At 45.1% G+C, this 26,839-nt stretch overlaps 1 protein-coding gene across 1 annotated transcript in view; it reads left to right on the forward strand.

Moving 5' to 3' along the window:
- Positions 1 to 26,839, forward strand: part of LOC135899772 (uncharacterized) — a 383,819-nt gene that overhangs the window by 110,718 nt on the left and 246,262 nt on the right. The window contains exon 2 of the mRNA XM_070539644.1: positions 2,696 to 2,736. Within this exon, the coding sequence (XP_070395745.1) occupies positions 2,698 to 2,736 (39 nt within the window). The 5' untranslated portion in view covers positions 2,696 to 2,697. The remainder of the gene's footprint in view (positions 1 to 2,695; positions 2,737 to 26,839) is intronic.

The raw sequence follows: 26,839 nt of genomic DNA on the forward strand, positions 1-26,839 counted from the left end.
TGCACGGTGTGATGAAGGGACTACCGATTTTCGTATTCGTCAGTGGCTCACGGTAGTAGCGGGGAAGAACGCAGATGTCGGGCACACTTAACCATCGAAAAAAAAGGAGTCGCTTAAAGAATCGGAGTATGCTATGGTGTTACGATAGTAACTAGGAGGAAACGGCGGTGCAAGCGGGCACTCAACTTTTTAACACCTGTAACGTAGACGTACTTTCTATAATTTAATCCTGCTGTATTCGTTAACTCAAAATTGATGGTTATGATGAAATCCCTGCGGGGATGGTTGAAATCTAGCCGCCAGTGACTTCATTTGCCGCATCGTCTGGGTCGTCTGCAAGTGGAGTTATGACGCACTGTCTGGTTTTCGTAATACCCACGCGCCAAGAAAGTCGTTGTACGAGGAAAATTAGGGGGAATATTTACGCGCATTCCACACACTGTGAGAATCCGCCGACACGAACCTCTATTTATGTAAGTGCTACATCTATGTATTGCTACATAAGTTGATTTCATATGACTTTACATGAATGAAAATATTGCATAACTGTAATGTAAACATATGCTACTTAAGGTTACTGCAAAAAATGATTTTACGTTATGCAGATGACACGTTCGCCTAATACACGTCTTATGTTTATGACGTGCGTTTGAGGTCATTGCTTGTATTTTAAAGGAACTTGGGGGAGTGAGTCAGGTGGATTTTGTTTCTTTAACCAAGTGAGCGGTCATCCTTGCTTCAAATTCTGCTAATCTAATACCCGATAGAGCTTCCAGCCCACTTCCAAAACTAGGAAATGGTTAGTGCGGCCGTCATGGTCAAACTGCACAACTAAATCGAATATCGGGTGTACCTGGGGTTTATTCGTACATGAACCATGTTAGACATATTGAAGCCTGTTGGAAAAATGCAATATATTGCTAGCAACCGCACGTCTACTTTCTTTTGTGCTTAGGTTACAGTTATTAGTAGTGAACAAATATAAGAACATCGGAAATATTATCTTTACGACTACAATGGTAATGCAGGGTCCGTAAAACAGATTTGAAAACATAACTTTCATTGTTTCCGAAGAGTTACCGATCGCGTGTCTCTTTTTGACGCGTTTAAAAGGAAGCCTGCACAACTGCTTAAAAAGATCACCTTGGCCCATCGCTTTCGCCCGACAGCGCCATTCTTATGACTTGTGGATTGGGACTTGTGCCTAATGTAATTGCGGACAGTTTGTCTCAAGCAGCGCCTATTGGGCCCATATGTTTCTTTCTACTGAATTTCACTCTGCTGGCTATGACAAGAACACGAAGGGAACACCGATTTCTAGGTCACAAAAATAACCCTCTGCTTGATGTATCGGATGACACACAGTTAGCTTTATCCTGTAATGTCCTGTCGCGCCCCCGACGACAATGCGAAGTATCGATGACAGTTCTACGCCATCGAAACTTTGTGCGTCATGTCGTGTTGAATCCGGGGATCATCTTATCCTCTTTTTGAGACGATATAACCCCGAAAGAAGGACATACTTTGAATAACCCCTATCTTGTTATTGGCCCTCCTGTCTCAGTACCTAATACTTGATCTTGTGGTGCGAGAGCGCTTGGTAATACCGGGAAGAAAGCCTGTCAGATTATGCATGAGTTCATCATCGCTACAGGGAGGTTGACATGTGAAACACTAGTTTACTCGTTATTAACCTTTCATTCGCATATTTTATGCTCCAGCGGCTTCACAAATACGTGCAGTGATCCCTTTTGCAATGTATTTTTAATATTTATAATAATAATTCTTTAAGTATAGGTGATGCAGACCACTAAGTTACCGGGAAGGGAGGAGCTGTATCCTGTTGGTCAATCTCTTCTCGACGATACGTGCCATGTGTTAAAGCCGAGGACAACAACAAGATGGGAGAGATCAGGTCACATCAGCAGCTGCGGAAGCATTGCAATGACTAGTAGTAACGTCTATTCGAACGACGACTCCATAGAACGAAGTGCTCACTTCGCTTCACGCCTTCCCACAAGTGGCGATCTAAGGCACTTCGGACATTATTAAAGCGAGAGCAATGCAGCAATATTTTTTGGCCGCTTGAACTTGGCTGTTTTTTCAAGCCACGGAGGTATATAATAGCTTCGTCGTGGATTGACAAGTATATCGCAACTATTCAACCATCCTAAGCAGTTGCTGAGCTCCACTGATAACCATACGTCTTCGAAGAACCTACTCAGATTTATTGACATGAAACATAATGAATATTCATCTTCCTCTAATGTCTCGCTATACTAAAACTGCTCAAGAATACCACGGAGACATTGTTTTCGTCACTTGCTGCATCACATATGAAAGGTGAGTATGCGTTTGTCGTAAGGATACGTCACATATGAAGACCGGGTGCTAATTTTACGCAATCATTTCAAATATATGTAACACAGAAAGCCGGTAACTCCTTTTAAGGGCATGAGCCCACGAGTATTACTTAAAATGACCAGTAGAGCGGCTTGTCACCTGAGCTTAGCCGCATCCCTCTTTACCCTTCCCCCTTTCAATAAAGTTTAACACCACCACCACCACCACCACCTGAGCTGCATTAATGTTCTATTTGTCGGGGGAACAATTGGAATAGGTACACAAATTTGAGCACACAAGATCTGCAATTGCCATATTGGGTTGAAGTAATTGGTTGCGCCTCCCGTTTTAGGCATGCAGCGCATTGGCGGCTCTTCGCATTGGCGGGGTGTGGTAAGCATTGCCAGACTTTTTATTCTCTTAGCGCGGCGATAGATAGTCAAGTTCACTGCGAATGCGAATAGAGCATGCTTAGCATTCCGCGTCTGTGCTTTTCCACTAGGCTGGCCGTTATGTGGCGGCGCATGCTTTACAGGCTGCCTTTGTTCTTGCAAGACGAAATAGATCGATGTGATCTGAATGAGAGCTTGTGGTCTGAGTAACTGAAAATTAAGCACTTCGGAGGTATTGCTAAAATAGGAGCGGTAAAATTTTTACACTCCTTCTAATTAATCTGAGCTGCTGTAAGTTTTACATAATGACATCATTGTGTATCCGTCGGTAGCGAAGATAAGGAAAGATCTCTCTTTGTGCTGGTAACGATGTCTATTCTGAACTGCCAACATAACTTTCAGTTATGGACCACGGGAAGACGACGCGTATAAGTTTGACGAATAATTTTCTCAACGTACATGATTTAACATTTGCGCTGCTGTCCAGGGTCGCTAATAATCCCGGACGTCCTTGGACGCTTCTATGTGCGAGACCAGTATAAGTAACAGCGCCGCGTAGACTACATGACTTCTATCTAATGAGCGCTATGTGTTAGAAGAGAGTGAAAGCTACCGCTTTCAAAGAAGCTTACCATGTAATTCAGCATAGAATGCCTGCGGCGAGATTTCCCGCATGTATAACTTGGTGTACATTGTTCGTTATGCTAAATTTGCCATTTGTATGCATTTACAGTATCTTTATGTGTCATAGAATTTTACACTGAAGATTGTATTTCATTTCTTAAATTTTTCTTTAGTGTATTTTACGTGGCTCTGTGTGTTTGCTTTACCAAGGTTACTTATCTTTGACACGATTCTATATTGTTAGCATTAAGCGAGGGTCCCGCTAGTCGTTGATTTTGGGACACTCGTCTGCATATTATCTCTAACCCATTCACTCTAATTAGCGAACACTAAATTGAAACTGAGGCTATATCAGTGTACAGCAAGGATGGTATGGAAATTTCTGGTTTATTTACTGCTTGTGAGGAAAAAGAAAATGAGAATGTTGAACAACTCTGCTTTGTTTAAAAGAGAACCGACACAATCACATATCTAGCATTTTTTTTGGCGGTCTGTCAACTCCATAGTTAGGGCTTGAAGACTTTGTTTCTCGAGAGTGCAATAAATAAATCACTCCGGTGCGTCGCTGAAACTGTAGTTGTTTGTTATGTAAAATAACAGGCCGCTCATGGCACCCGTAGTCATGCCAGCAAGATTTAATGTCAGAGCAAGCCATGTCACTGACGGTCAACCACGTGCTTCGAATTCGGCCTAACCATCCTTCACACGGTACTTATGTGCTTCCCACATGGGCTAAGCCTCTTCATATGCTGGGATTTTTAGGAAAATGAAGCGGTTCACTATTAACTTCTCTTCCTTCATATACCTTCGAATGCTCAATGAACTTAAAGGTACTAAGGCTGGGGCTAGTTGGCACGTAGATATAGTAGCTACAACTGCGCGATGAAGATGAGGACATAAAGACAAAAAAAAAATGCCGCAGCTTGACCAGTGAAACTGTATAGATGGTATGATGCACAACGCAGTGATAAATAAATAATTTGGTGTTTAGTATTTTAAAGAAGTTACTGTAGCCTTGTGGTCGTTATTGTAAATGGCCAAATGTTGGATGACGACGATGGAGAGATTGTCGGTGAAGGCTAAGCCCGAACACGAGCGCCTCGTTGAAGTTCGCACCTTGGGATCGGTGTAGCACTGTAGCTCGCATAGTTCGAGCATAAACGAGGGCACGCATTTGCCATCTCGCCGCAACGCGTCCACGTTGAAGTTGACAACGACGAGGACAGGATTTAGATCCTCATCTGCCGGATCAAGCAGCCATCCAACGTGGTCAATCATAAAGTCGTCTTCGCCACGCAGGGACGAAGCAGGTCGAACGTGCACCCACGTCGGCGAAAATACGCCCCGCTTTCTAGTTCTTGGGCGGTGGACGAAACGTCCTAGGGCCCGACGCCTGTGGCTACGTCGTTCCTCACGTATATGGCCACTCCGCCAGCTCGCGAGCCATCTCGAAGGGCGCACGTGACGCCGGTGTAACCGTTGACTTGATATTCGATGGTAGTGGTTGTTGTTGTTGTTGTTGATGATCATGATGATGATGATGATTATGACGATAGTTTCTTCTTGGCAATGAATGGCTAATACCCCCTTAAGCAATGAGCGGCAGCGGACCTAGTTGTGGAAGGAGACGACGCGACTAACGCATGAGCATGTAACGAGCGCGTTCGCGCGGTTGCGCCGAAGGCCATGCTTTTGCTCGCCGACGAGCTAGTTCGCGGGTTGTTCGCGGACGATCGACGAGGGAAATGCCCTTACCATATGTGGCTTCACTGTAAAAATGGGCACCAGTAGCGTGAAATTCCTAGTGAGCGTATCCGGAAATGGCGAGCACATATAATGTTTTTTTTTTGTTAGACAGTAGAGATTTTCTATAAGACGCCTGTGACTGTGAGACACCTGTCGTCTTCGCATACGAACTCTACGACGAGGCGAATGCACTTTGCCCCTGTTTAAGTTACTGTGACAAAAATAATTGAACACGCCATGGCATCAAACTTTCGAACTTAAAATATCCCAGCATGTCAAACTGTACACGTCCCACAGAAAGCTAGTAAATTTTGAGTGCAATCGGTGCAGTAAAAAAGTTGTATATGAATTTTTTTTTATTGGCGCAGTTGAACCGTGAAGCAATCAGGCGACACTGAATGGTGATGAAATGAATAGGCAGCCCCGGCAACGGCTCCCTCGGGTAACATAAGCTAGTCTCGAAGGCCATGCTTTTGTGCACTGAAAACAAAGGAAGTGATTGCAGCAGTTGTGAATGCTTCATGACCGGCATGCATTTATTTCGGTTTTGCATGTACGTCTCCGCGCGGCTCCCGAGTTTGCTATTGATTGTTATCGTGGAAGTGAAAGAAGTTCGCGCACAATTCAGCGGTCATGCCATTGCTACGTTGGGTGCTAAAGCGTGCGGAGAAACACGTCCCACGCGGTCTCCAACTGTTTCAAAGCAGATGGCACAGAGCCCCTCAGTTCCTGACGATACGCAATCTCGCAAAATTCCAGTGCCTGTCGGTTGGAGGAGTTGAGAGACAGCGATTTCAAATTGAAATTTGGGTTAGAATGTGCTCTTAGAGGGCAGGTATTGGTTAGTGTACCATATTGAACCTTCTACTATGAGTTAGAAATATAAACTAAGAGCTGCTGAAAGACAGTGCCATGGTACTCTTAACATGAATTAATTAATCGACTTTCTTTTTATTCACTTGAGAAAAGTTTATATGAAAGCTTGTAGGGTATCACCATTAATGGCTTACCAGTTGTTAATAAAGGGAGAATGAGACATACACCACGCACTAGTTGTCTAGAAATCCGAAAAAAGCACTGATAATCTTGCGTATTCTTCATCGCAACTGAAGGGTAAATCCAGGGAATATCGAAAGTGAGCTCGTCCATCCACGCGTCAGACGGCACAGCGCTGTAAAGGAGTGTGGGGCGAAGTTTGAATGATAACGTGCCGCGGCAAATTATGACCCGCCACACATCGGCACATGCTTGCCAGGGAAAACGTGCCCTATCAGTAGACGCCATGACTGGTCACAGGGCATTTAATTCGGTCTGATATGACAGTGGGGCCACTTTTTCCGCGCTCCAGCAGTGCTCGGTTTCGATATTGCCTGGATTTACCGTTGAAATTCAATGATAAGTATTTCGAACTAGGCGCGACTTCCATGATCCTTAAATAATGAGAGTGCATAAATATGTGAGTGCCTTCAAATTCGCCATGGGCACAACTGCCCCTATAGCTACAATGAAAATGTTAACTATAAATGTTTAGTAATTACTCATTTGCAGCTCCCGTTATTAGTGGCAAAGTATGTACGCCTCGCCAAGGAACTTGTCCGCGAGAACGCTACATTCGCTGCCTTTCCATAAATATCTCTGTTCGCTAAAGAAAGAAAAATAAACACCCAGCTAGCGTTAAGCACGCTGTTAAACGAAAAGATAAAAAAACATGGCGCCTGATGCGATTTTATGACATATCGCGTTAGGTAGTCAGACCTCTTACTACCGAACTCCGTACGCCTTACTATCGTGTCTTGGACTTTGATAGTCCGCTTGCTCAACCTTAGGTTGGATTCACGGTGTGCACAAAATGATGAAAGATGGATAGGAGCTCCGAACACAGAATATTTAGTAATAGTTTTGGACATTATTAAATATTTTGTCATCGCTGTTTTGTCGGAACCTTTCATCGTGTCCCGTCCCAAACCATTGTGATTGACTAAACACACCCAGTGAATTCTGCTTTCTGTAGCGCCGTCGTGATGTGCGGACACGCATCATTTATATTAAGTGTCAGGCGACCACCACTTACATTTTCTGTTACTCATACTGCCTGCTTCGATGATGCACTCGCCTTGAGTTTTAAAATGGCTCCACAAAAGAGTGGTGCACTTAAGGAATTCCATAGCACTCGAGAGAAATTTCACCTGATAACGTAATTAGTTACTGGATGCCTAGCCGATAAATGTGAAATTAATAAAACCAGTACAAAAATTGTGAGGCTCACGATTTTTCAGCCCTTCCTGTGATCAACAATAGTGCACATATGGTGTGCGCAGAACAACCGCCAAGTTGCACGACAAAAGACGTTATAATCATACGAGACAGCCTACTTAGGAGCGATGCGAAGCAGTGACTTCGAGAAAAACTACGGGGGCACGTAAGCAATTCTTATCATGTTTTAATACGAGAGTGTTACTTGTCGCTATCTGTGTTGCTGAGTTATGTAGTTTAGTTGTCGCTGAGTTTGCTGTTGCGGTGAAATGTTGCTGAAGTTAGTGCCGCTGCGTTATATGTCGGAGTGTAACATTGCTAGTTATGAGGTCGCAACTATTCAAGAAGACAAACCAGCCATATTGTCATTTCTCAGCTTAGTTCTTTTTTTCGTGGCGTTCTCATTAAAATAGTGTTTCACGCACATTGCGCTGAGTGTTCCTTGTCGGTGACACCACTTTTAGCACTATGACACTGCTTTGCCGAGTGATGACGATACTTTTCCGATCGGCGCCATGACGTTGACACCATATTTCTTCACCAGTTTTGTAGGCGAACTTCCCCTCATACTCTGGGGGATGTCGCAGTCGTCGTCTTGAAGTGTGCCTGAAGGCAGTTGCATCTTATTCGTCGTTGTCGGCCATGGGCTCCGGCGACGGTGTTTGCGGGTCCAACTTGATCGACAGTAGCACGGCCTTGTGATCGTAGCTAACGTCGATCAGAGTAGTATGTCGATGCGTACCTTACTTCATGCACTGTGCATGACATGTTCTCGAACGCCAAGTCCATTGGAGAAGCGAGTCCTTAGCTCGTCGCTCATCGCGCCGATGAACGCTGGTGTTGAACGCGCGTCCCGATTGAAGGACGACGTCGTGATAGTTTCGACGAGCTTGGATGTGCTGCAGCATAACGCCGAAGGCAGTTTCCAGTACACGAACGCTGCCGCGTCCATCGCAGACATATTTGGTGCCACGTACACCCGTGAGCAAAAGCATACCGACCACAGGGTCACCGAAAAAAATGAAGTTCTTCGTAATTAGTGTGCATAAACTGAAATTGACGAGTGTACTGGAAACTTCGCAATGTCAAGTTTGAATGAGGGTCTTTCATTTCAAGTTACGTTCCCAGGCAGAGGAGAAAATAAGATTTATAGCGCATTTCCTGGTCCGTATACTTTTGCTCAGAGGTGTACATGCGTGCAATCATGAGTTCCCGTTTAAATGAACTGCACAGCACGCCTCTCTCCGCCTGCACGGAAGCATGCGAAAGTGTATCCGCTGCAGCTCGCCGTTCTCGCTCCGAAGCCGGTCGCTCTGCCGGACGCGATGTCGCTGACTTTGGGTGGTGAACGTTGTTTCGCCCTGCAACAGCTCGCTTCGCACGTTTTCACAAGTTGCGATGGTCTCCTCCGTCATCGCCAGTGAACGAACGCTTCCGGTCACGCTCTGCTGTCTTGACTGATTTGTAGACATGGCATATTGAACTTCGGACGATGGAGACTCAGTAGCACCGACAGTGGCGCCACTGTTATCCTACGCCATCTAGTGAATCGCCCGCCAGGTAGAGCCAAATGGCATGCACAGCCTCGGATATATTCACCACTGTCGTCTGAGAACACCATGGCCACCTTATTTTTTTTTTACTTCGGGAAAGGTGACGTAATTTGGTCGCCGTTCTTCTGACAAGGCTTCCTGATGTAGGCGGGATCACACAATAAGCCAAGTGGGGATCTTGCACCAAAGTATTTTATTACGGTGTCCTGCTACAAACACGACCGCTACCCATGTGCAAGTTTCCCGACAACTCATTTGATTTAATTTGCAGCTGCCATTCCCTTCTTCTCTATTTCCTTGGAGCCCAGCTCTTTAACACGTCAGATCGATTGTCAGCTCTTGTATTAAGTGTATTTAAGTGCATGCTGCGCTTTCACCCTCAAAATTCGAAGTAATAACCCCTAAAAAGTTGTACAGTTTATACATTCTGCTCCATGTTTGATATACTAACGTCATGCGCTCATTATTTATTTTGTTGATTGCGTGGTTTTCGGATATTTTTGAACGCTTCCGTGTTAGATTCTACGGTTTTGTACCCTAATTTAGTGCTGGACGATTACAATGAGCAAATACTTGACTTTTAAAAAAATATCACTTGCTTGCAGTTCACCAATTAGGATTCGCCGCTGTAACTTGCACCCACTTTCACTCCTGTGAGAGTTCCTTCTCACGTGCATAATTCAATTATGTCGTCACTAGTTGAGCAGCTAAGCACACGATATATATGTGCGGTTACAAACCATCAACTCAATTTGTACGTCAGGTGGCTGGACCTTACATAATTCCCCACCACAGTATAGATGTTAATATCCAAGCATGCGCTGAGGCTGTACAGTAAAAGATGTGTCGGCTTAGAATTATCTGCTATTGCTGTATGTCCTGCACTCAGAAAATTGCAGTCAGTGCCTTAAAGTAACGCTTCGTATGGAACTTGCCGATGCGTAGCCGCGTGAACGTGCCTCTACTATGCTCCCATAAAACTCGCGAACTGTAATTCACACAAACAACAGTGACACGCTTCTAGCACCTCTACAAAAGTTGTTACGAGAGAACTCCTATGCTCTTCAGAGTGCGTGCATTGCCACACCACTCAAACTGCAGCGGTTCTGCCGGAAAAAGGGAGGAACATAGTGCGCGAGTCTAGAATGTCGAGTCGGGTGGCGGCTCTAAAGCAGATGGTTTCCTAACAACTAGCGAGAAGAGCGAAAAGAAGACGCGTTGCGTCATTAGCACGTGTCGTTCCAAGAAGGTCGGGGTTAGCTTCACTCACTTCACTTGCATCACACGTACGCGCTGCATTGAGAAAGCCCCGTACGTGAAAGGTGAACTAGGATTTTCGCTTTGAGGACGCAATGCTTGGCAATGAGCCAGAGGGAGAAAGTTAATGACGAGAAGGAGAGTGATGCCAGAAGGAAGCTTAGGTGAACGGTTTGTATCTATAGCGTGGGCTGGGAATATGAAAGTATGTCAAGCATAAAAAAAGGCTGGAAGGCGAGCATTAAGCTCCCAAGTCGCGTCTGAAGGCTTTCTCGCGGCATCTTGTCAACTCAATGAAGCAAGTTAGAAAGGAGCTATCCAATAGAATTCCGCATCTCCTTCAGTTTCAATTCGATGGCTCTGGAGGCAAGACTGCGTAGCTTCAGTAAGGCCGACATACCAAGAAAGTATTGGTTAGAAGAGTATTGACATCAAAAGAGGAATTGATTGTAATGGATGGCCATTTCATTGCTTGATTTCGGTGCTAGAATTAGCCAACTGGTAGTGTCTTCAGCGGAGAGTTTATCTACTTAGCGACCAGCGACACTATATAGGGATGTGACAGAAGAAATGGGAACATTTTGGCGTCCTTGAAGGTAAAGAAAAAGTTGCTTTAAAACGTCTTAGATGAATGCGATTTATTATTGAATAGGCACAAAAAGATCACCGATATTGGCTGTACGTCGCTTGGGCCTAGCAATGGTGGTCTGTACTCATTGAGCCCATACGCTGCAGTTAATTGCTACGAGAGAAGCAACGTTCAACTTGCGCAAGAGACGTGCACATATTTTTTTTTAATTCTTAAAAATTCGTTGGCATAGGCCTCAACGCTTGGGTGCCACAATTTCGCTCGAAGTTGGACTGCTGTACGTTTAGCAGTTTAGCAGTAAACTCCGAATATTTGTTGAAAAAAATTATGTGAGGGTTTAGGACGTAACAAGACCGACATGCGTACATATGACAGCGGACGGCCTCGTTTGCACATCAGCCGCGATGGCTTAGCTGCTATAGTGTTGCGCTGCTAAGCACGAGGTCGGTCGCTGAATCAAATCCATGGCGCAGCCGCCGCATTTACATGGGGATGAAATGCAAAAACGCCCGTGTCCCGTAGATTGCGGGCACCTTAATGATCCCTTGGTGGCCTATATTATTCTGGAGTTTTGGCAGATATAACCTCAAAATTCAGTCGTTCATTGAACACTCGTTTCTACAAATGTTCGTCTGTCATGGCCATAATGGTATTCTACACAGCGCGGAGCTTTTATGCTGATCAACGGGCGGCAATCTAGTATTTAACTTGTGTAAACGTCTTGTGTTTGTAATTTCCGTGGTAACAGCATCCCCAACACATTATAATGAGAGATCGTGAGATCGGGATTCATCCGTCCGTCCATCCTCTCAGGCAGACCCAGTGACCCCAGTTCTCTACAAGAATGGGCCACTAGGTATGTTCTTCTCGTTGTGATGCCGTCGCTGTCGGTCAATGCCGTCAATCAATCCAGTTTCACCATCTGACTCTCGTCATGCCGTCGTCATCAGCAACGCAGTGTCCCATGTTGTCTGAAAACTTGAGCCCCTAGATAGGCGCTCGGGTCCGGATTGCCGATGTGGTGGTTCCGTCGTCCTCATTCCAGCTTTGTCGTCCGTCTCTCGGCATGTCATTGTAGTCACGCGATCGTCGGCATACAGTCGTTAGCATTTATTATGACGCCAACATGGCGAGGCTGCCATGGCCGTTTTCGTCCTCAGTCCAGGTTCGTCATTTGGCTCGCGCCATGCCATCGTTGACACGCCATCGTGGTCATACCACTGTTATACCGTTGTGAGGCCTTCCTGGGCATAAAGCTTATACACGGCTGCTTTAAGGAGAGTATATATAAATTATAAATGACAAAATAAATGTGAGCGTATGCCATGATGAGCACTGTCGAAATTACACAGAGTGCGTCGTCCTGAAGTTTTATTCGTCCGTGTTTTGGCGCAATTGACAACGTTTAGGCGTCGGTTTCATACTCAGGTTGCTCAAAGCCACAAAGAATGGCATATATCAAGGAACTCTTCATGCACAAGAAAGTGCACTTCATGCACGAGAATGCATTTGATTGAGTACTGGTCGAAAATCTGAATATTTTGGCGAATGAAGCATTAACGACTGCGCATGATAAAGAATGGAAATCCCAGTACGTTGCCCATCCCTTACGTTATCTTTGCTTCATGTTTCTTTTTGTGACTCAGTCGATTTGTCTACAATAAATTTATCCATCTTCAGGAAAAGCCATCTCTACTTGTTCCCCTGATGTTGAAACCATTACAGTGAAGCATTAAAACGTGCATAAGCCGAAGCGGAAATCAGTCAAGCCAGCACGAAAATAATGTGGGAAGAAGAAGTATTTTAATGACTGGAAAATGCGGAGAGGTCGGCCGGATAATGGAGCATCTGACCTGCTACTCTACGTAAGGGAAGGGGAATAGGGGAAGAAAACGGGTCACAATGGGGGATTATAATGGGAGGAACGAAGTGAAGGACACATTATAGAACTGGTATCACAGGCGTGAGGCCAGGCCCGTCTCACCTAGGAAACGTGAAAGCGTTAACTAAAAGAAATAGCTCTGATGTTAGTCAACTTTTGCCGTATTTTCGCTTTCTAAAGAAATCCGGATTTTGCTGATAGTGGCTATTGGGTGATGCTCTGCCTTGCCGAGTATCTCACAGTTAAACGAAAAGGAGATACGTGCGCGATTGTGGGACCGAACGATGTCCCCTCAGCACATGAGCCCGAAGCTCAAATCATTGGGCCCCAATCCAGCGAGTGCTTCTATACTGTGCTGACACGAACTATCTTTTTTAAAGATCGCAGTGTGTGTCACGTTACGTAGCATGGGTGTGTGACAGCACATGCACGCGCACCCGAGCAGATGTGAAGTGGCTTCGTTTGGACGGATTGCCATGGGGATGATGCGGTGTGTGTGAGAGCCTTCCGCATGATCTTTCACTGACGTCGCAATAACATAGAAACGAACACAGGTTTCAGTACTCTTCACGCATTTACACAAAGCTTCGCTGTAGGTTAATTCCAGAAAGTTTCGTTACATCTGCGAATAATATATATATGCATATATATATATATATATATATATATATATATATATATATATATATATATATATATTTCTAAAGCACCACGAACGGTACATCTACCATTTTCCCTATCACCGAAGCCAGAGAGACCGGTCTAGTTCCTATCTTTTTCTCTTTTTCTTACCTGTTCATATTTTACGGCACACCTTCGTCACACGACGCGCACCGTCACTAATGCTGCAGTAATTATTTTAAGTTCTTCCTTTATAATTGCTTGGGGAATCAAGATACTACAACGGCTAAAATACCTTTATGGTAAAATAAAAAGTCCTTCACTTTAACCAAACTTGTAAATGGCGTAGCGGGGACAAGATAGTTACTGGCAAGGTTAGCTGTTACGCTGGTCATTACTTGTTCGCAGTGATAAAGCTTGCTTTACGGAATCTTATACATTAACCAGAACATAATTTGCGCCTTTGGAGCTTCTCTCCAACCTGACCTCATTCGTGATGTTTGCCTACTAGCAGCTTATATTGGTCTGCTCAGGTTGTTTTGTCGACTTGCCTATCTGCCTTGTGAAACACAATATGATTATGTGTCCTGTACTGAAGGCACTGGGCAGTGGGCATGGTGCTGGTGTGGAGGTGCAAAAGAAGAAGACGACGAGAAGTGCTTGCTTCCGTGTTGCGATATAGCGCCGACTTGTTTTAAGCCTAGCGCTACAACCTATAACTAGTGACCCTTCTGCTAGGTGAACACCCCCGTTGCAGTCCATACTTGAACACATTCACTTATCCGTTGATTATGCGCATTAGCAATGGATTACCAGTAATTAAGGGTTTTTTGTAGCATCGTTCAAGTTGCTGAAGGAATGTAAGGAATGTGTAAGGAATGTGTAAGGAATGTGTGTAAGAAGTTCGCGCACAATTCAGCGGTCATGCCATTGCTACGTTGGGTGCTAAAGCGTGCGGAGAAACACGTCCCACGCGGTCTCCAACTGTTTCAAAGCAGATGGCACAGAGCCCCTCAGTTCCTGACGATACGCAATCTCGCAAAATTCCAGTGCCTGTCGGTTGGAGGAGTTGAGAGACAGCGATTTCAAATTGAAATTTGGGTTAGAATGTGCTCTTAGAGGGCAGGTATTGGTTAGTGTACCATATTGAACCTTCTACTATGAGTTAGAAATATAAACTAAGAGCTGCTGAAAGACAGTGCCATGGTACTCTTAACATGAATTAATTAATCGACTTTCTTTTTATTCACTTGAGAAAAGTTTATATGAAAGCTTGTAGGGTATCACCATTAATGGCTTACCAGTTGTTAATAAAGGGAGAATGAGACATACACCACGCACTAGTTGTCTAGAAATCCGAAAAAAGCACTGATAATCTTGCGTATTCTTCATCGCAACTGAAGGGTAAATCCAGGGAATATCGAAAGTGAGCTCGTCCATCCACGCGTCAGACGGCACAGCGCTGTAAAGGAGTGTGGGGCGAAGTTTGAATGATAACGTGCCGCGGCAAATTATGACCCGCCACACATCGGCACATGCTTGCCAGGGAAAACGTGCCCTATCAGTAGACGCCATGACTGGTCACAGGGCATTTAATTCGGTCTGATATGACAGTGGGGCCACTTTTTCCGCGCTCCAGCAGTGCTCGGTTTCGATATTGCCTGGATTTACCGTTGAAATTCAATGATAAGTATTTCGAACTAGGCGCGACTTCCATGATCCTTAAATAATGAGAGTGCATAAATATGTGAGTGCCTTCAAATTCGCCATGGGCACAACTGCCCCTATAGCTACAATGAAAATGTTAACTATAAATGTTTAGTAATTACTCATTTGCAGCTCCCGTTATTAGTGGCAAAGTATGTACGCCTCGCCAAGGAACTTGTCCGCGAGAACGCTACATTCGCTGCCTTTCCATAAATATCTCTGTTCGCTAAAGAAAGAAAAATAAACACCCAGCTAGCGTTAAGCACGCTGTTAAACGAAAAGATAAAAAAACATGGCGCCTGATGCGATTTTATGACATATCGCGTTAGGTAGTCAGACCTCTTACTACCGAACTCCGTACGCCTTACTATCGTGTCTTGGACTTTGATAGTCCGCTTGCTCAACCTTAGGTTGGATTCACGGTGTGCACAAAATGATGAAAGATGGATAGGAGCTCCGAACACAGAATATTTAGTAATAGTTTTGGACATTATTAAATATTTTGTCATCGCTGTTTTGTCGGAACCTTTCATCGTGTCCCGTCCCAAACCATTGTGATTGACTAAACACACCCAGTGAATTCTGCTTTCTGTAGCGCCGTCGTGATGTGCGGACACGCATCATTTATATTAAGTGTCAGGCGACCACCACTTACATTTTCTGTTACTCATACTGCCTGCTTCGATGATGCACTCGCCTTGAGTTTTAAAATGGCTCCACAAAAGAGTGGTGCACTTAAGGAATTCCATAGCACTCGAGAGAAATTTCACCTGATAACGTAATTAGTTACTGGATGCCTAGCCGATAAATGTGAAATTAATAAAACCAGTACAAAAATTGTGAGGCTCACGATTTTTCAGCCCTTCCTGTGATCAACAATAGTGCACATATGGTGTGCGCAGAACAACCGCCAAGTTGCACGACAAAAGACGTTATAATCATACGAGACAGCCTACTTAGGAGCGATGCGAAGCAGTGACTTCGAGAAAAACTACGGGGGCACGTAAGCAATTCTTATCATGTTTTAATACGAGAGTGTTACTTGTCGCTATCTGTGTTGCTGAGTTATGTAGTTTAGTTGTCGCTGAGTTTGCTGTTGCGGTGAAATGTTGCTGAAGTTAGTGCCGCTGCGTTATATGTCGGAGTGTAACATTGCTAGTTATGAGGTCGCAACTATTCAAGAAGACAAACCAGCCATATTGTCATTTCTCAGCTTAGTTCTTTTTTTCGTGGCGTTCTCATTAAAATAGTGTTTCACGCACATTGCGCTGAGTGTTCCTTGTCGGTGACACCACTTTTAGCACTATGACACTGCTTTGCCGAGTGATGACGATACTTTTCCGATCGGCGCCATGACGTTGACACCATATTTCTTCACCAGTTTTGTAGGCGAACTTCCCCTCATACTCTGGGGGATGTCGCAGTCGTCGTCTTGAAGTGTGCCTGAAGGCAGTTGCATCTTATTCGTCGTTGTCGGCCATGGGCTCCGGCGACGGTGTTTGCGGGTCCAACTTGATCGACAGTAGCACGGCCTTGTGATCGTAGCTAACGTCGATCAGAGTAGTATGTCGATGCGTACCTTACTTCATGCACTGTGCATGACATGTTCTCGAACGCCAAGTCCATTGGAGAAGCGAGTCCTTAGCTCGTCGCTCATCGCGCCGATGAACGCTGGTGTTGAACGCGCGTCCCGATTGAAGGACGACGTCGTGATAGTTTCGACGAGCTTGGATGTGCTGCAGCATAACGCCGAAGGCAGTTTCCAGTACACGAACGCTGCCGCGTCCATCGCAGACATATTTGGTGCCACGTACACCCGTGAGCAAAAGCATACCCACCACAGGGTCACCGAAAAGAATGAAGTTCTTCGTAATTAGTGTGCATAAACTGAAATTGACGAGTGTACTGGAAACTTCGCAATGTCAAGTTTGAATGAGGGTCTTTCATTTCAAGTTACGTTCCCAGGCAGAGGAGAAAATAAGATTTATAGCGCATTTCCTGGTCCGTATACTTTTGCTCAGAGGTGTACATGCGTGCAATCATGAGTTCCCGTTTAAATGAACTGCACAGCACGCCTCTCTCCGCCTGCACGGAAGCATGCGAAAGTGTATCCGCTGCAGCTCGCCGTTCTCGCTCCGAAGCCGCTCGCTCTGCCGGACGCGATGTCGCTGACTTTGGGTGGTGAACGTTGTTTCGCCCTGCAACAGCTCGCTTCGCACGTTTTCACAAGTTGCGATGGTCTCCTCCGTCATCGCCAGTGAACGAACGCTTCCGGTCACGCTCTGCTGTCTTGACTGATTTGTAGACATGGCATATTGAACTTCGGACGATGGAGACTCAGTAGCACCGACAGTGGCGCCACTGTTATCCTACGCCATCTAGTGAATCGCCCGCCAGGTAGAGCCAAATGGCATGCACAGCCTCGGATATATTCACCACTGTCGTCTGAGAACACCATGGCCACCTTATTTTTTTTTTTTACTTCGGGAAAGGTGACGTAATTTGGTCGCCGTTCTTCTGACAAGGCTTCCTGATGTAGGCGGGATCACACAATAAGCCAAGTGGGGATCTTGCACCAAAGTATTTTATTACGGTGTCCTGCTACAAACACGACCGCTACCCATGTGCAAGTTTCCCGACAACTCATTTGATTTAATTTGCAGCTGCCATTCCCTTCTTCTCTATTTCCTTGGAGCCCAGCTCTTTAACACGTCAGATCGATTGTCAGCTCTTGTATTAAGTGTATTTAAGTGCATGCTGCGCTTTCACCCTCAAAATTCGAAGTAATAACCCCTAAAAAGTTGTACAGTTTATACATTCTGCTCCATGTTTGATATACTAACGTCATGCGCTCATTATTTATTTTGTTGATTGCGTGGTTTTCGGATATTTTTGAACGCTTCCGTGTTAGATTCTACGGTTTTGTACCCTAATTTAGTGCTGGACGATTACAATGAGCAAATACTTGACTTTTAAAAAAATATCACTTGCTTGCAGTTCACCAATTAGGATTCGCCGCTGTAACTTGCACCCACTTTCACTCCTGTGAGAGTTCCTTCTCACGTGCATAATTCAATTATGTCGTCACTAGTTGAGCAGCTAAGCACACGATATATATGTGCGGTTACAAACCATCAACTCAATTTGTACGTCAGGTGGCTGGACCTTACATAATTCCCCACCACAGTATAGATGTTAATATCCAAGCATGCGCTGAGGCTGTACAGTAAAAGATGTGTCGGCTTAGAATTATCTGCTATTGCTGTATGTCCTGCACTCAGAAAATTGCAGTCAGTGCCTTAAAGTAACGCTTCGTATGGAACTTGCCGATGCGTAGCCGCGTGAACGTGCCTCTACTATGCTCCCATAAAACTCGCGAACTGTAATTCACACAAACAACAGTGACACGCTTCTAGCACCTCTACAAAAGTTGTTACGAGAGAACTCCTATGCTCTTCAGAGTGCGTGCATTGCCACACCACTCAAACTGCAGCGGTTCTGCCGGAAAAAGGGAGGAACATAGTGCGCGAGTCTAGAATGTCGAGTCGGGTGGCGGCTCTAAAGCAGATGGTTTCCTAACAACTAGCGAGAAGAGCGAAAAGAAGACGCGTTGCGTCATTAGCACGTGTCGTTCCAAGAAGGTCGGGGTTAGCTTCACTCACTTCACTTGCATCACACGTACGCGCTGCATTGAGAAAGCCCCGTACGTGAAAGGTGAACTAGGATTTTCGCTTTGAGGACGCAATGCTTGGCAATGAGCCAGAGGGAGAAAGTTAATGACGAGAAGGAGAGTGATGCCAGAAGGAAGCTTAGGTGAACGGTTTGTATCTATAGCGTGGGCTGGGAATATGAAAGTATGTCAAGCATAAAAAAAGGCTGGAAGGCGAGCATTAAGCTCCCAAGTCGCGTCTGAAGGCTTTCTCGCGGCATCTTGTCAACTCAATGAAGCAGGTTAGAAAGGAGCTATCCAATAGAATTCCGCATCTCCTTCAGTTTCAATTCGATGGCTCTGGAGGCAAGACTGCGTAGCTTCAGTGAGGCCGACATACCAAGAAAGTATTGGTTAGAAGAGTATTGACATCAAAAGAGGAATTGATTGTAATGGATGGCCATTTCATTGCTTGATTTCGGTGCTAGAATTAGCCAACTGGTAGTGTCTTCAGCGGAGAGTTTATCTACTTAGCGACCAGCGACACTATATAGGGATGTGACAGAAGAAATGGGAACATTTTGGCGTCCTTGAAGGTAAAGAAAAAGTTGCTTTAAAACGTCTTAGATGAATGCGATTTATTATTGAATAGGCACAAAAAGATCACCGATATTGGCTGTACGTCGCTTGGGCCTAGCAATGGTGGTCTGTACTCATTGAGCCCATACGCTGCAGTTAATTGCTACGAGAGAAGCAACGTTCAACTTGCGCAAGAGACGTGCACATATTTTTTTTTAATTCTTAAAAATTCGTTAGCATAGGCCTCAACGCTTGGGTGCCACAATTTCGCTCGAAGTTGGACTGCTGTACGTTTAGCAGTTTAGCAGTAAACTCCGAATATTTGTTGAAAAAAATTATGTGAGGGTTTAGGACGTAACAAGACCGACATGCGTACATATGACAGCGGACGGCCTCGTTTGCACATCAGCCGCGATGGCTTAGCTGCTATAGTGTTGCGCTGCTAAGCACGAGGTCGGTCGCTGAATCAAATCCATGGCGCAGCCGCCGCATTTACATGGGGATGAAATGCAAAAACGCCCGTGTCCCGTAGATTGCGGGCACCTTAATGATCCCTTGGTGGCCTATATTATTCTGGAGTTTTGGCAGATATAACCTCAAAATTCAGTCGTTCATTGAACACTCGTTTCTACAAAAGTTCGTCTGTCATGGCGATAATGGTATTCTACACAGCGCGGAGCTTTTATGCTGATCAACGGGCGGCAATCTAGTATTTAACTTGTGTAAACGTCTTGTGTTTGTAATTTCCGTGGTAACAACATCCCCAACACATTATAATGAGAGATCGTGAGATCGGGATTCATCCGTCCGTCCATCCTCTCAGGCAGACCCAGTGACCCCAGTTCTGTACAAGAATGGGCCACTAGGTATGTTCTTCTCGTTGTGATGCCGTCGCTGTCGGTCAATGCCGTCAATCAATCCAGTTTCACCATCTGACTCTCGTCATGCCGTCGTCATCAGCAACGCAGTGTCCCATGTTGTCTGAAAACTTGAGCCCCTAGATAGGCGCTCGGGTCCGGATTGCCGATGTGGTGGTTCCGTCGTCCTCATTCCAGCTTTGTCGTCCGTCTCTCGGCATGTCATTGTAGTCACGCCATCGTCGGCATACAGTCGTTAGCATTTATTATGACGCCAACATGGCGAGGCTGCCATGGCCGTTTTCGTCCTCACTCCAGGTTCGTCATTTGGCTCGCGCCATGCCATCGTTGACACGCCATCGTGGTCATACCACTGTTATACCGTTGTGAGGCCTTCCTGGGCATAAAGCTTATACACGGCTGCTTTAAGGAGAGTATATATAAATTATAAATGACAAAATAAATGTGAGCGTATGCCATGATGAGCACTGTCGAAATTACACAGAGTGCGTCGTCCGGAAGTTTTATTCGTCCGTGTTTTGGCGCAATTGACAACGTTTAGGCGTCGGTTTCATACTCAGGTTGCTCAAAGCCACAAAGAATGGCATATATCAAGGAACTCTTCATGCACAAGAAAGTGCACTTCATGCACGAGAATGCATTTGATTGTGTACTGGTCGAAACTCTGAATATTTTGGCGAATGAAGCATTAACGACTGCGCATGATAAAGAATGGAAATCCCAGTACGTTGCCCATCCCTTACGTTATCTTTGCTTCATGTTTCTTTTTGTGACTCAGTCGATTTGTCTACAATAAATTTATCCATCTTCAGGAAAAGCCATCTCTACTTGTTCCCCTGATGTTGAAACCATTACAGTGAAGCATTAAAACGTGCATAAGCCGAAGCGGAAATCAGTCAAGCCAGCACGAAAATAATGTGTGAAGAAGAAGTATTTTAATGACTGGAAAATGCGGAGAGGTCGGCCGGATAATGGAGCATCTGACCTGCTACTCTACGTAAGGGAAGGGGAATAGGGGAAGAAAACGGGTCACAATGGGGGATTATAATGGGAGGAACGAGGTGAAGGACACATTATAGAACTGGTATCACAGGCGTGAGGCCAGGCCCGTCTCACCTAGGAAACGTGAAAGCGTTAACTAAAAGAAATAGCTCTGATGTTAGTCAACTTTTGCCGTATTTTCGCTTTCTAAAGAAATCCGGATTTTGCTGATAGTGGCTATTGGGTGATGCTCTGCCTTGCCGAGTATCTCACAGTTAAACGAAAAGGAGATACGTGCGCGATTGTGGGACCGAACGATGTCCCCTCAGCACATGAGCCCGAAGCTCAAATCATTGGGCCCCAATCCAGCGAGTGCTTCTATACTGTGCTGACACGAACTATCTTTTTTAAAGATCGCAGTGTGTGTCACGTTACGTAGCATGGGTGTGTGACAGCACATGCACGCGCACCCGAGCAGATGTGAAGTGGCTTCGTTTGGACGGATTGCCATGGGGATGATGCGGTGTGTGTGAGAGCCTTCCGCATGATCTTTCACTGACGTCGCAATAACATAGAAACGAACACAGGTTCCAGTACTCTTCACGCATTTACACAAAGCTTCGCTGTAGGTTAATTCCAGAAAGTTTCGTTACATCTGCGAATAATATATATATGCATATATATATATATATATATATATATATATATATATATATATATATATATATATATATATATTTCTAAAGCACCACGAACGGTACATCTACCATTTTCCCTATCACCGAAGCCAGAGAGACCGGTCTAGTTCCTATCTTTTTCTCTTTTTCGTACCTGTTCATATTTTACGGCACACCTTCGTCACACGACGCGCACCGTCACTAATGCTGCAGTAATTATTTTAAGTTCTTCCTTTATAATTGCTTGGGGAATCAAGATACTACAACGGCTAAAATACCTTTATGGTAAAATAAAAAGTCCTTCACTTTAACCAAACTTGTAAATGGCGTAGCGGGGACAAGATAGTTACTGGCAAGGTTAGCTGTTACGCTGGTCATTACTTGTTCGCAGTGATAAAGCTTGCTTTACGGAATCTTATACATTAACCAGAACATAATTTGCGCCTTTGGAGCTTCTCTCCAACCTGACCTCATTCGTGATGTTTGCCTACTAGCAGCTTATATTGGTCTGCTCAGGTTGTTTTGTCGACTTGCCTATCTGCCTTGTGAAACACAATATGATTATGTGTCCTGTACCGAAGGCACTGGGCAGTGGGCATGGTGCTGGTGTGGAGGTGCAAAAGAAGAAGACGACGAGAAGTGCTTGCTTCCGTGTTGCGATATAGCGCCGACTTGTTTTAAGCCTAGCGCTACAACCTATAACTAGTGACCCTTCTGCTAGGTGAACACCCCCGTTGCAGTCCATACTTGAACACATTCACTTATCCGTTGATTATGCGCATTAGCAATGGATTACCAGTAATTAAGGGTTTTTTGTAGCATCGTTCAAGTTGCTGTAAGGAATGTGCGAAGCAGAAATGGGCCATTCGGAACACAGCCTCTCAGCATTTACCCCTTTTCAATTTGCAACAACAAGTACGAAGATTGAATGGCAGAGCCCAATGGCTAGGCTTAGCAGGCTTTCGACATATTCCTTAATTCTTGGGGAGAAAAAAAACGGACCCAAATACATCACGCATTGAAGGATTTGATGCATTCGATTATAATAAAGAACAACCTTGACCTCAGAGAGAAGAGGGAAACTACATTAGAATCTGATATCCTTACAATTTATAAAAAACAACGCATTTCATTTTATCACAAATGTCAAGTGAAGATACCTAATTGGAAGCTGAACAAGTTCTGTGGGTAAATAAAAGGTGCCAGCTTCGACTAACCATGAGTAAACCCTACTAATAAGAATAGGGGTCACATGTCCTATAGTTGTTAAGAACATAACCTGGAATTATTTCCTTGGAAAGTATTTTGACCTAATGCTTTGGATGTGCTAATCAAAACATGAGGATGAACATATTTTCTTGTTTGCTTCTCTTTCCTGTTCTTCAGAATTAGACGATACTTTCAGAAAACGTTGTATGAACAAATAGACTTTCTGAAATTTGCTAGCGGCACAAGGTCTCCTTTCAGCATAAATTGGTGTGACGACTGTGCTCTCGAGTCTTGGAGAGCTCACTTGGTATGCCTCCTCGGCTGCCTTTAAAATCCTCCCGTCGACTCGCATTTCGAAAGCAGGCCGCCCATTCGCGAAAACAAAATGAGGACCCTGGCTTGCAAGTGTTAAGCGCGCCTGTTTTGAAAAATGACAAGAAAGCATACTCGCTGTCTACCGCAATACTCACAAAAATGGACTTGCGCCGTTAAAAGTTTGATGCCATTGAGAAGACTGCGAAATGCGGAAGCAGCGAGAGGAAAGGAGCGCTGCGCGCGTGGGCTCTGGAAAGCTGAAAGAAAGAGGAAAGGAGGTAGAGCGATGCAAGAAATTGCCACTTCACCAAGAACACAATGATAAAAACTGAAGGTGGGAGAAAAACACTGACACGTCTCCAAAATATCCCTGCGCGCCCGCTTTAAGGCGTCACTCCGACAAACCTGGCTGTGCCTCGCGCGGCTGGGCCCTTTCGTAGGTTTCCTTTATTTTGTGCGCTTGCAGTTCGCGGTGCAAATGTTTCGTAGAATGCTTTCGGTTTTTATTATCTCCGTCCTCTTTCTAGTTTTCTACTTGCGAGACAAGCGAAGTATGGCGTGTTCCGGGATGTAGCAGCTGACGCAAATGGAAGATAGTTACTACGAATCAGCTTGACTACTTCGGTGGAGCCATACTGAAGGTAAACTATGTGAGTTGTGAGGAGATTCGTATTTCTCCGCCCCAGAAATGAGCTTTTTGAGAATATTCGATATGTGTAGCTTCTTCTATGCAGGTAACGCTAAAAGCAGGTTTGCCATTCTTTCAAGATGGGCTTGTTCTTCTACGGCACTAGGCACTGCAGCATCGCTTCTTTGTGTATGTTATACTTCGCTATGTTTGGCTGAATTTATTCCCCACTGCCGAGTATTTTCGAAACTGGGGCAGATTCTCAACGCTTCTCGTTTGTAAGTCCCCTTGGCCATCGGCTTGCTGCTTTTCCTAATAACATTGTAGCGAGGCGTTCAACACAAGAAAAACAAGACGAGATTTATGTACCGAATATATACACAGGTAGCAAAAATAACCCAACGTTGTTGTAGTTTTCTTCATTAGTCCATACCGGCAGATCGTAACATCTAACTGCCCCGGCAGACGTCGCGGTGCAGTCCAACTACGTACGAAGGCGGCGAAAAAGTACATGTGAACTGGTATACGTGTATGACATAAGGAGATGACAAGTTAGAAGAGGAAAAAGTGTCCAGTGGTGCAATCTTATAGTTAGGGCCTCTAAGCCTCGGCAAAAAACATTGTAAAGCCTAGTGTAACGCGGCAAAAGTTTCCAGGAGAGACCTATACGACGAGATGGAGTTCATACAACATATTCCCGAGAAAACCAGAGGTATACAAGCAACATCGTACACAAGTACGATGTTGCTTGGGGAGGACACACAGTAACGTTGAGCCATCGGGAGTGGCATTATGACGTTAACGGATACCGTGATGAAGCTCAAACAAATGCAGCGACGGATCGGGTTGACGACGATTCAGGGGACCGTAAGGTGTCATCGCTTTTCTGTTCAGGACGGTTGCTGGCCAGAACATAAATAGCCATGACGAAGTTGTCGGTATCATGCTTCATGGTGTCGGGGGCGTCGACAGAATAGCGTGATAAACAGTCAGCATCGTCATGCATCAGGCCAGACTTACAGAGAACCTGAAAGGTGTGCTCATTGAGTCGTAATGTCCAGTGACCAAACCTTCGTGTAGGATCATTCAGTCACAAGAGGCAGCAAGGTGCGTGATGGTCTGTGATGACAGAAACTGGGCGGCCACATAAATATTAGCAGAATTTAGCCTTAGGCTGCACTAAAGCGAAGCATTCACGGTCAGGTATAGAAAAATTCCGCTCGGATGATTGGGGTGGGCAATCACACTGCTTGGTCGCGCTTCCATTCGGCGAGGACGCACCTTCGCCACGGTCACCAGCGTGTGTGCGAACGTTGGTAGGTGCCGACTGCTCAGAACGTGCCAAAGTGGGCGGTAATATAAATAGACTGACCACTGTGGCGAATAACTGAAGAAAAAGTGGCAGACCTGCGTGGTACACGCAGCGCAGTCATAGTGCAAGCTGGGGGAGCATCTTACCAATTATCGGCAGCACGCCTTACAGAGGGCTTTAGCAGCGAAATCTCTTTGCGTTGTTTTGACGAGAATGATCTGAACTGTCCACCCGGTGTCGACAACAGGCTAATACTTCATAGCGGTCTGCTGAGCCCGGCGTTACCTGGTTGTAGCCGCGCACGTAGCTCTAGGATTTCCTTCTTCAACAGCGGTTCGTACCTTGTTAGGAGGTGCCGCAATGTTTTCGCATGGCCAGTGGCACGATTCGATGCTGATGTTGCTGCTGCTGTTGTTGTTGTTGTTGATGATGATGATGATGATGATTTATTGCGATATCCTTTGAAACGGAGCTGGGACAAACAGTCACCTAGCCTGCTTGATATGATCAGGTATGTTACACATGTTTTTATTTTAGCATTTTTGTATACATCTCCTTAATTTTTTGATAGCTCAAGACAATCCACCCATTTGATGGCCAATTCCACACAGTGGAAAGGGTGCGACATACTATGCAACTGCTACAGGGCGTGCCAGCTGGTGTAATAATATGCAGCTGCAATGCAAAGTGCGCACGTATAGACGCTACGCGGCGCGCATTTCTCATCGTGCGACAAGTGTCACGGTACGACGCTAATGACGCTGATAATAATTGCGATGATGATTTATTGGCATCCTCTTTGAAACGGGGCAACGGCAAACAGTCACCTGGGCTGATTGATTTTATCAGGCATGTGGTGCATGTTTTCCTGAATGTATGGCACAGGCCTGACACTTTTCCTCCTCAGGACAGCCTTGGCAATTTCTTGGCCAATCCCTTATAGTGCGTAGGAGGCTGGCGATAGCTGCGACAGACACCAGAGGCGGCGGTGGTGGCGACGCCTCCATTCTCAATTATGCTGACATTATTTAATCATACCTATCATCGTCATTTGTTCGCTATTATTATCGCTCCTACAATTATTTTTATCATGAAGTTGCCATCATCATTTCCTAGGCGTCATAACAAATGTCATCATAGCCTTGTAATCATGCAGCCATGGTCACTCTCTGTCGTCATACAGTCGCCGTGATGCCATCGTCGTCGTTCCATCGTACTCATTCCAGTATCGTGTTATGATTGTCGTTATGCCATCTTCGAAACTGCAGCGTGCAATGGTCGTAGTAATCGTCGTCGTAGTCCTATCGTCATCTTACCATCATCATCATTCTAACATCATCATCCCTCGGTCGTAATACCAGCGTCATTGTTCTGAAACTGCGAAGAAATCACCATAGAAAACCAAAGCCACATCCTTTGGGAATGCGGGTACCTTCCCCCACCCAGAGAACTTCTGCCAGCTCCCTCAAAACGACATAGGCGAGCATAATACGGTTCCCCGAAGAAAAGTACAAAAATCAATCTACAAAGCCCTGAAATTTCTTTTGAATAATGTGGTTTCCTCCTCCTCCTCTGTTGTTGTCATTCCAGCTTCATCATCCTATTGTCGTCGTGGTGCCATAGTTATACAGCCATCGACATACC

This window comes from Dermacentor albipictus, chromosome 5 (assembly GCF_038994185.2).
Source record: "Dermacentor albipictus isolate Rhodes 1998 colony chromosome 5, USDA_Dalb.pri_finalv2, whole genome shotgun sequence".
Taxonomy (NCBI): domain Eukaryota; kingdom Metazoa; phylum Arthropoda; class Arachnida; order Ixodida; family Ixodidae; genus Dermacentor; species Dermacentor albipictus.